We start from the raw sequence: 11,039 nt of genomic DNA, 5'->3' as shown, positions 1-11,039 counted from the left end.
CACTGTGTACTTCTGCAGTCTCCTGAATGGAAAGCAGAATTTTAAAACTCCGCATTTAAGCGATTAACCAAATAATCGATTGTCTGAACAAAATAGCGCTCATCCATCTCGTTTGGATAATCGAGGTTCCCCTGTACATAAATTACCGACACCCCTTTTAAATCAATTAGATAGTAACTAAAAACTTTACCCAACATAGTGCAGTTAGACCGTCTTTATTATCTTACAAAGGCAAAATACTGCAGTTACTAGAAATCTGAAATAAAAACAGAAAATACTGGAAACAGCAGGTCAGATAGTCACGCAAAACGTTGGCTTCTCCATCTGCTGATGCTGCCTGGCTTGCTGTGTTGTTCCAGCCTCCTGCATGTCTACTTTGGATTCCAGCATCTGCAGCTTTTTTTGTCAGTAAATGATGACAAACATTTCAAGTTGTAATCACCCTTCATCAAAACTGAGGAAAGAAGTTCTGAAGAAGAGTCACATCAGACTCGAAACATTAACTCTGTTCCTCTCACCATAAAGGTTGAGTTTCTTCAGCATTTCTTTCAGGTTTCCATCATCTGCATATTTTGCTTATATTAAAGTGAAAAGTGTATTGTGTTTTGAGTAAGGTGAAGGAGGGAGAATCTAAATGAACAACAAAAAAGTTCTGCGATAAAGTGGAGGACAGAAGAGATTAAATAACAAAAGGTTGCATGGTACAAAAGTTAAAGGGTATAATGGGTAAAATAAGAAAACAAAATCTACGTCCAAATGGGGCACGAATGGCTACACTTAAGCTATCTGGTACAACACTAAAGAGTAGAGAAAGAAATAAAGCAAAGGGAACCTCGCCATTCACTTTGCATCTGGGGAGGTTGTGGTTCAGTGGTAATATCAGTGGATTAGTAATCAAGAATCCCAGGCTAATGTTCTGGAGCATAAATTTGAATGCCATCATGGTAGATGGTGAATTCTGAATTTTAAAAAATCTACAATGAAAAAGCAAAACTAAATGGCCATCAGGTTATTATCATTGTAAAAAACCCATTTCTGATCACTAAGGAAGGAAATCTGCGACCTTCAACAGTTCTGACCTATATGCAACTCCAGACTCTCAGCAATGTGGCTGACTTTTAACTGCCATCTGGGCAATTAGGGATGGATAATAAAAGCTGGTCAAGCCAGTGACAACCACATTCCATAAATGCTTAAAACTCTAGCCAAAAAACAGAATTATGCAGATCGTCGACATCTCTCCACCCTGGAGGCTCCCTGGCTCTATTCCTGATGAAGGGCTTTTGCCCAAAACGTCAATTGTCCTGCTCCTCAGATGCTACCTGACCTGCTGTGCTTTTCCAGCACCACTCTCTAATATAAACTCCCTTAGGAAATGAATCGAGGGAGACTAGATTCTGGAACAACTAGGGCTCAATTTTTCGCATTCTCATCTGAAAATCATAAAATTCCAGGTTTAAGCAGGCTGAAGAGTGACAGGTATTGCATTTTGGTACAGCAAACCAGGGCAGAACTTATACAATAAATGGTAGGGCTGTGGGGAGTGTCGCCAAACAAAGACACCTAATGGTGCAGGTGTATTGCTCCTTGAAACTGGAATCGCAGATAGACAGGGTGATGAAAGTCGCGTGGCACACTTGCCTTTCTTGGTCAGAACACTGAGTAGAAGCATTAGGATGTCATGTTGTAGCAGGACAGAATCGTTGGTGAAGGCGCTTTTAGAATATTGGGTACAATTCTGGTTGCCCTTCTATAGGGAGGATCTTGTTAAACCTGAGAGGGTGCAGAAAGGATTTACAAGGATATTGCCAAAACGAGAAGGTTTGAATTATAGGAAGAGGCTGAATGGGCTGGAATTTTCTCCCCTGGGGCATCAGAGGCTGAGGGGCGACCTTAGCGAGGTTCATAAAATCAAGAGTGTATGAATAGGATGAATAGACAAGGTATTTTCCTACAGCGGAGGAATCCAAAACTAGACAGTATAGGTTTAAGGTAAGAGGAGAAACATTTAAAAGGGACCTGAGCAGTAACATTTCACACAAAAGGTGGTGCATGTATGGAACGAGCAGCCAGAGGAAGTGGTGGAGGCTGATACAGTTATAACATTTAAAAGGCACCTGAATGGGTATATGAACAGGAAGGATTAGGAGGAACATGGGTCAAATGCTAGCAAACAGGACTAGGTCACATCGTGATGTCTGTTCATCGTAGACGAGTTGGACTGAAGAATTTGTTTCCATTCCATATGACACCATGACAAGGAAATGGCAGAGCAGTTAAAACAGATCTTTTGCACCAGTTAAGTGTAAGATACTGCAATATCCCTTAAATACTGAAGAATATGGGGGAAGGATTGACTACCATTATCATCTCTAGAGAAGTAGGACTGGACAAACTAATGTGGCTAAAGACATGCAAGTCCTCTGATCCTAATGGTTTGCATCTTAGGACCTTAAAACAGGTAGCTACACTGACAGTGGTCATAAATTTCCTAAACTTCTTGGATGCTCAAGAATTACCAAAGGATAGGAAAACTACTTAGAAGGGAAGGAAAGACAAAGCAAGTAACAATAAGCTGATCAGCTAAATGATAAATGTTAGAAAAGCACTGGAATCAACTATCAAGGAAGTAATAACAAAACACTTGAAAAATCATAATCTAAATCAAGCAAAGTCAGCATGGTTTCATAAGAGGGGAAATGTGTCTGACTTTTTTTTTAAAAGAGTTTTTCGAGGAACTCTCAAAATCGATAGAGGGGAACCAGTAGAGGTGTTGTATTTGGAGTTCCAGAAGGAACCTGACAAGGTACCTCACAAAAGGTTACATCATAAGAGCCCACTGTGTTGGAGTAGGACTGTGCATTGATAGACAACTGGCTACAGGCAGGAAATGGTGAATAGGTTAGAGGTTAATTTTCAGATACGTTATCTATGACCAATGGGTTCACAGAGATCAGTAGTGGGACAATTGTTTACAATAAATAATTAGAACTTGGAAGAAGGAAGTGAATGCACTCTAGCCAAATTTGCAGATGACACAGATGATCTGTGTTAAGACAGATTGCGAGACGAACACAAACAGTTTACAGAGAGATTCTAAAAGGTTAAATAAGTGGCGGCAAAAATTATAATGTAGGAAAATGCAAAGTTGTTCATTTTGGAAGGGAGAATAAAACAACCGTTTCTTCAGGTCTTTTGGGTGGTGAAAGGAAGAACAAAAAGGAAGATGTGGGATAGAACAGAGAGTAGGGGAGATCAAATGATAAAATGTCATGTAACAAATAGCAATAGGAATGGTAATAGTCATAGTAAAGTAACAAAGCATTGGTCCTAAGTGAGTGTGATTGGTAGCATAATTAACAGCTCTGGCTGAAAACAAGAGGAACATGAAAAACTAGATTTCAGTTGGCTAATAGCCAAAAAAAATAACCAAAATGGGGTCCAGAGCCCATTGCCTGAAATTGGTGCTTTCTTTCTTTACTTCAACCATTACTACAACCAGGTAGGCGATGGCCCAGTGGTGTTATCGCTAGTCTATTAAACCAGAGACCCAGATAATGTTTTGGATACCTGGGTATTGAATCCTGCAGGTGGGGGAATTCGAATTCAATAAAAATCTGGATATAATAATCTAATGATGACTACAAAGTCACTGTCAATTCTCAAGAAAAACCTAAATGGTTCATTAATGTCCTTTAGGGAATGGAATCTATCATCTCTACCCTGTCTGGCCTACATGTGACTCCAGACCCATAGCACTGTGGTTCACTCTGAATTGCCCTCTAGACAATTATGGATTGATAATGCATGCTTGTTTAGCTAGTGACACCCATATCCCATGAATGATTTTTTAAATGTTCCCTTTCCCTTTTGTTCCATGGTATGTTCAGTGTCATTTAATCTCTCATCCTTTCTACCCAAACCCAGACATAGCCTTTTGTTCTTCCAACCCCAATTCCCCATTTCAAAGGCACTCGATTTCGAAAAGCCCATAGCGTTGAATATGTTATATTCAATTCAAAAAGTAATGCTGGTTCTCTTCCCATAGTTGTTCACAAGCCAAAGTACTTCAAGCATTTGTTTTAATGTCAGATATCCAGCATGTGTATTTTTTTTTGTTTTTAATTTGTGGTGCCCATAAGAGGTGCAAATGGTTAGTTTGGTTTTGCCTCACTTGTTTCTCTTTCCATCACATTGTATTCACACAGCTGTTCACATGTCCACTGAACACATCCTTTGTTTTGTTACATTATCCATTACAATCCCCTTTGGTTTCTGTATGAAGAAACATTTTGACATTAAACGTTCTCTTCTGCCTTCAACCTATCATGGACCTTCCTCTTTGTTCTTCCAAAGCCTCCCCCTTTCCACTTTATCAAAACTCAAGTTGTTTCTATCTTTCTTCATTTCCAATGAAAGGTTATCACTACCTAAAACATTAGCCCTGCTACCTCCAAAGATGCAATTGAAGCTTCTGAATAGTTTTATATTGATACATTTACTATTTTATTTCTATTGTCACCTCAGTCTATTAAACAATAGTTTATACATTTTCCACATGCAACCATGACCGATAATCTAGACAGTAATTATAATGGCTAATACTGTTGAACATTTCTTGATTGAGCAAGTGCAAAAAACACAATCTCCTAACTAACACAAAGGTTTTTGCAAAGAGCTTCCTTGCAAGTGGACTGCAGTCTAAGACATTGCTTGGTCATAGAGGTTCCATGAAATAATTCCTCACCAGTGATTTTTAAATGGTGAATACTTACGTAATGAAAACTTCAAACAATCATAGTAACAGATTAATTACAAACAATTGAAACAAAACTATTTATCTGGATCATTAATGCCAGAGGGAAAGCTCACTAATTCAGGGGTACATGAAATACAAAAGCAAAATAGAGATGCTGGCAATCTGAAATTAAAAACAGAAACAGTTGACAGCAACAGAGCTAAACAGAGAATCTGTGACCTTAATTTAGAAGTAGGTAACTCTGCTTCTCTCCATATATGCTATTAGACCTGCTATGAATTTTCAGTATTTCATGTTTTTATTCCACAATAGATAAAATTGCCCACAAAAGAAAGTCACTCACCTTTCCCATCCACAGTACTGCTGACATTTTCTTTGGATCTCTGATAACTTGGATGGAATTGTCATTTGCATCACTCCTTTAACATGCAAGCCTTCCAGAAAAATTGCTCCCTTTTGACAAAATTAAACAAGAAATTGCTCAAATTAATCTTATCAGATTCCTGCCAGTTGGATTAGATTAATTTTACCCCATTTTACATAAACTTTTCAAGGCATCTACTAGAACACAATCTAATTTTATGAGTTCTACGTTACACAAGATTGGAGATGGAGGCTGAGAAGGGTCAGATTTAACCAATCCTTTACCTAACTGATGTATTGTTTAGATTAGAACTACTGATAGGGGTCATTTTTGCAATATTGAGCTGCATTTAATGTTCATTCATCAATAATGCAAAGGCAGTTTGTCTACCATTTTGGCCCATTTACCTTGGATGAACGAATAAGATATACAAACCACTCAAGCAACCAACAGTTTCTGTAGCAGTTAAGATACAAACTCCAAGTGGAAAATGGATGATCTTGATGAGCTAAAATCTATTTTCTTAATCTGGGTTTTCTTCTACTCGGATTTCACCTGTTTAAATCAAACTTCAAACTTATTGATTAATTTAGTAGGGCTATAATCAATAATGGAGAAAATATCTAACAAATTATAGAGATGTAAGCATTATTAATGGATAAATCTAATTTTGATTGGCCTTAATACTCCTCTCCAAATCCTTGCAATCAGATTCTTACCAATTTAATTCGCTCTTTCCTCCTTTTGCATGGGTTGTAACCTGAAGACCCAGGTTCCGAGTCTTTACTGATCCTACATCCGTCATCGTCAACATTTTCATCGTCATCCTCAAAGCACCAATCTGGTCTTTCTGGTGGAGGAGGAGCATCTTCAACCTCACCATAGCGACTAAAAAGCTCTTGCAGGTATTCCCCTTTATAAATGCCAGGAGGTCTGGCCTGAGCAAAAGTAGCAACAGCTGCTTCAATACTAAATAACGAAAAAGTACAACAGTCACTTGTCTTGTGTAAGACAGTGAGCTTAAAATAAATCAACTTGCAACCAAATTTCAATCCCATCACGCTCTAAAAGATCTTCATAAATTAGAACGAGTGTTGATCTCATTCTCCAAAATTCCTGACAACAAAGGAACACACAGCTAGAATACTTGATATCACTAAGGTAATGATTTACTCACAAATCAATGTGGTATCCTGTGTTTAAGACTTCATTTGTTTCACAGCTAACCAAGAAGGAATACTGTAGAAATTTCTATTGTAGTAAACAGTCAACTGGTACTAAGTTTATATCTGAGATTGAGGTCGGAGTTGCATTTAAAAGGATTATAACTGTCTGTTTAATATCATCCAATTTTGTGAAGATGTGTCGGAAACGCATTCAATGCGACTTCACCAATTTGAGTTATGTGTGGTTAGCCTAATGCCTTTTATGCTGTAGAGGTATCTGGCAATTATTTTCAAAAAGAATGTAGAAAATTAATATTTGCCTTCGGCCACATGGCTTTAAATTAAAACATGGTTAATAATTGAGGATATTGATGATTTCTTCTAATTCAGAATTCTGTGTAAGTTCCAATAACTTATACGTCACCACAAACACAGAAAGTAACGCTACTGCATGACTGCATCAGTTAATGTGGGGATTTAGAGAGAGTAAAATGCACCGCCCAACAATCAAAAGTAGCCCCCAATGTGAGTTAAAAAAAATGAAAACTTATTTTGTGCCCCAAATTGCACAATGTCTAAAATTGGCATAATACATTTATAAAACTCCAAAGTATCTAACTTTTGAGTAGAAAGCTTTATCTTGCAGCAGTTATTTTGAAACATTAGGTATTATTCCACACAGAGGTGACTATAAAGGCATTTTTTGTTTGCAAATCTTACCAGACATGTTTTAACAGAATTCATTTCATTTAATTTTTTTTCTAAAACAGCCACAAGTACAAACTCTGGTATCAATCTATTACTGCACAAACTGAGGAAGGAATTCAAATAAAGTTTTAAGGGAAGAAGAATTGGAACACAAAACAATAAGGCTTTTTACTATTTACAAACCATTTAGATCTCTCTATAGACTCCTTGTGTCATCCTCCTTACTTTCCTTGCCACCTAGCTTAGTATCACCCACAAACTTGGCAATAATACATTCATTTTCCACATCCATGTTACTACTACATATTGTAAATAATTGTGGCTCCAACGTGGATCCCTGTTACAGTCCACAAGTTACAGGTTGTCAGCATGAAATTGCTCCTTTTATCCCAACTCTATCTTCTATCAAACTAGCCCATCCTCTCTCAATGATATTACACCACCACCAACACAATGGGTTATTTCTCAAGAAGCATTAGGAGCTGTTCCTTTTCAAATGCATTCAGGAAATCCAAATATATTACATCTACTGGTTACCCTTTATCTATCATGCTTATTACCTCCTCAAAAGTACAGTAAATTCATCAGGCATGATTTCCCCTTCATGAAGCCACACTGACTTCACTTGAATATATTATGAGTTTCTAAATGCTCTGTTATAACATCTTTTAGAAAAGATTGCAACATCCACCCAACAACAGACGTTTAAAAAATGGTCTACAGTTCCTTGGTTTTGTCTCCATTTTTTTTTGAAAAAGGCTGCTACATTAGCAGTTTTCCAATCCTCTGGAACTTTTCCAGAATCTATGGATTCTTGGAACATTACTATCAATGCATCAACTATATCTGTAATGACCTCCTTTAAATCCGAAGATTTAAACCCTTTTTATCAGGGACTTATCAGCATTTTGCCACATCAGTTATGTAGGCCGTATATCCAAACCAATAGCAGACTGTATTAAACATACCATTTACCATTTGCAGTGAACAGCATCTGACTGTGCTCAACAAGCTCATACCCACAAGCCTCAGATCACCATGTCCAACATTAGATGCAATTCTGCTATTGGACAACATGTAGTGAAAATGCCTGTGCTAAAAGTTACATCAGAATCTAATATAAGATTGGCAATTGGGCTCTCAGTTTCATTTGGATGTGTTTGGCATGAAGCACATTAACACACAGATCCCTGTTTAATGTAGACACAAAGAATTTGCACATATATTGTACTTTTTTAACTGTGAAAGGTTCATGGAGACTGCCAGTCTCAGCTTCATCCTCCTGATCAATTGAAGTCTACCTGGACCGAGAAACAAGATCGACAGTTAACTGTTCCTGCTGCAAGTCCCTACCAATGATGACCTAATCTCTTCTCACGCTGTACAAATTGGTGCTGACCTTCCAAGTCTGTCTGTTTCTATGTACCATGTCCTGACTAGTGAAAGACGAAATGCAATGCTCTCCTTTTAGAAACGTTTGAACTGTGGCATATAAAAAGAAACAAAATACATGCAAACACTTGCGAGGAGTCACCCAGAAAATTGAGAGCTTTCATGAATAAGGAAACTTCTTTTGCATAGATCTGTTGATAATTTAAAATGTATTCCAAATTATGAAACTCAACTACCTCCAATCCATCTTCTCCACCAAGTAAGCACAAATAAGGAATCCAGTTCGATTGAAGCCATGGGTACAGTGTACTCCTGCAAAACACAGATTTATATTAAAAAAGAAAGAATTTATTTTCTTTGTTGAAACCTCCATTTGTAAAGCTTTTCAGTACATGAACAAAATTTAGATATTTGCCCAAGTAAAACACAGTTCTTCAAACAGTCCAGTGGTGGATCCAATGGGCAGCAGGTAGCAGATCTCAGCTTAGAATGCTGCACAGGTGCTAAATAGATCTATGCCACCTGCATGACAAGGATAAGAATAATCAGCCAAGGTTTAACTGCCAATTTCTCTGTTGGGAACTCACATGCGGTGATCTTTGTACAAGGACCGGATGGCATTTCTTCGCAATGCCCACAATCGTAAAATCTGCTAATACTAAATAAGTGAAGACAAGCCACCAGAGATACGAGGCAGTGATCATTATTCATGATTTGGAATGTTGGACTGGAGTGTAAAAAAACACACAACACCAGGTAGGAGTCCACCAGGTTTATTTGGAAGCACTAGCTTTCTGAGCACTGCTCCTTCATCAGGTGGTTGTGACAACATTGTGGAAAGAGCAGCACTCCAAAAACCAGTGCTTCCAAATAAACCTGTCAGACGACAACCTGATGTTGTGTGATTTTTAACTTTATACCTTATTATTCATGGATTCACACTCCAAGAAAAGGAGAACATTAGTGTAAACAAAATAAAATGTAAAGAAGTCAGGGCATAATCAAAATATGTGAAGTCACGACTTATATTGTAAACCAGGAAACATAAATAGAAACTGGAAACAAAAATGTTGCAAGAAGTCATTATACAGCCTTAATCTGAGAAATTTCACTAAGAATTGTGCAATTCCCTTTCACATAGCTCTCCTAACATACTAAAGAAAGGAAGAATATTGGGAGAGTAAGGTAGGAAATATAAAGAAACCAGTGAATAAAAAAAATAGCAATTTTACCTATCCAATAATCTCTCAGCCTAATGCATAAGCCTTTATACAGAGCATAAAGATAGCAAAGCATTTTAAAGAAAAACATTTAAAAGTTACCTTTACTGAGTATTTAGTGATCATAATTCATAGTGATCATAATTACTAATGGGATTAAATTATTTTTTGTTATCAGCTCACTGGTCATCAAGATAAGGAATAATTTGTCTACTATTAACTAGTGGTAGCGAATAATTAGGATTTATATTTTGTTGCAGTTGTTTGTCTTCGGCAAATACGTGTACAAAAATGATATTAAAACCAAGATTTGTGACTGTCATTTTCATTCCACAGCATAACAGAGCACTTAAAAAGGAAAATAGTTTCTACCACAACACGAAATGATCAATTTCCCTTCAACATCAACATTGTGCTGATAACATCTTCAATAGAAATAAAATACAAATCCAAAGCTCAGAACACATTTTAAACCTAATGGGGTGGGGGTTGGGCAACAAAAATCTAAAGACACACAGAGTAGGGCAGGTGGGTGGGGGAAAGCAGGAATCGAGAGGCAGAAGGCAGGGAACAAGCAACAAAGAATCATAGAATCAATACAGCATGGAAGCAGGTCATTCAGCCCATCAAGTCCACACCAACTCTCCAAACAGAATCCCAGCCAGACCCACCCCGCTTATCCAATCCCTGTAAACCCCGCATTTCCCGTGACTAATCCACCTTGCCTGCACATCTTTGGACTGAGAGAGGAAACGGAGCACCTGTAGGAAACCCACACAGACATGGGAAGAATGCCTGTATGGAGTGTGCACAGTCACTTGAGGGTGGAATCGACCTTCCCCTGTTGCTGTGAGGCAGCAGTGCTAGCCACTGAGACACATTGCCGTCCAGGTGAAGCGAATGGCGCAAGAGAGTAAAGGAGTCGGATGAAACAGAGAGCAAGCAAGTTAAAAAGAAGCTTTGGGTGAGGCAGGCTAAGGGCAGGACAGGCAGGTAGAAAACTGATGAGGAAAAAGCATAACAGAGAAAAAGACGGACTGAGAGAAGGCAGTGTGAGAAAAGGAGACAGTAGGAAGAAGGCACAGTGAGAACAAGGCAAGGCAAATAGTTTTCCCCAAAAATGTTGTTTGAACTGAATATTAAACAGAATATGTGGTCGCGCTTCAGTGCCTTCAACACCACAGGTCAATATATAATACTAATTCAACACGGGTTAATATACTTTTATATCTTAAGATAGCTCAAAATGTACTTAAGATATCCAACATAAAACACATTCAGGGATGGTGAATGCCAATTCTGTTGTTTCTGTGGCAACAGCCAAGATGTCTTTCCAACAGATTTCTATTGATGTTATCGATCACTCAGCTGGAAAGTGTCAGACAGTCACTGTAAAAATTGTCATCTGTCTTAGTAATAGGCATCTCTGT

General features: G+C 37.9%; 1 protein-coding gene across 7 annotated transcripts in view; it reads right to left on the bottom strand.

Annotated features, from left to right (window-relative positions):
* The window catches only part of rngtt (RNA guanylyltransferase and 5'-phosphatase), a 418,275-nt gene that overhangs the window by 357,445 nt on the left and 49,791 nt on the right, over window positions 1-11,039 (bottom strand). For all 7 annotated transcript variants that reach the window (XM_043686789.1, XM_043686797.1, XM_043686812.1 and 4 more), the window contains exons 5-7: window positions 8,626-8,701; window positions 5,843-6,092; window positions 5,103-5,212 (exon numbers count right to left, since the gene is read on the bottom strand). In XM_043686789.1, the coding sequence (XP_043542724.1) occupies window positions 5,103-5,212; window positions 5,843-6,092; window positions 8,626-8,701 (436 nt within the window). The remainder of the gene's footprint in view (window positions 1-5,102; window positions 5,213-5,842; window positions 6,093-8,625; window positions 8,702-11,039) is intronic.

The sequence above is a fragment of the Chiloscyllium plagiosum genome, chromosome 3 (assembly GCF_004010195.1).
Source record: "Chiloscyllium plagiosum isolate BGI_BamShark_2017 chromosome 3, ASM401019v2, whole genome shotgun sequence".
Classification (NCBI taxonomy): Eukaryota; Metazoa; Chordata; class Chondrichthyes; order Orectolobiformes; family Hemiscylliidae; genus Chiloscyllium; species Chiloscyllium plagiosum.
Note: the sequence above shows the minus strand (reverse complement) of the source record. Positions and strands in the feature narration are given on the sequence as shown.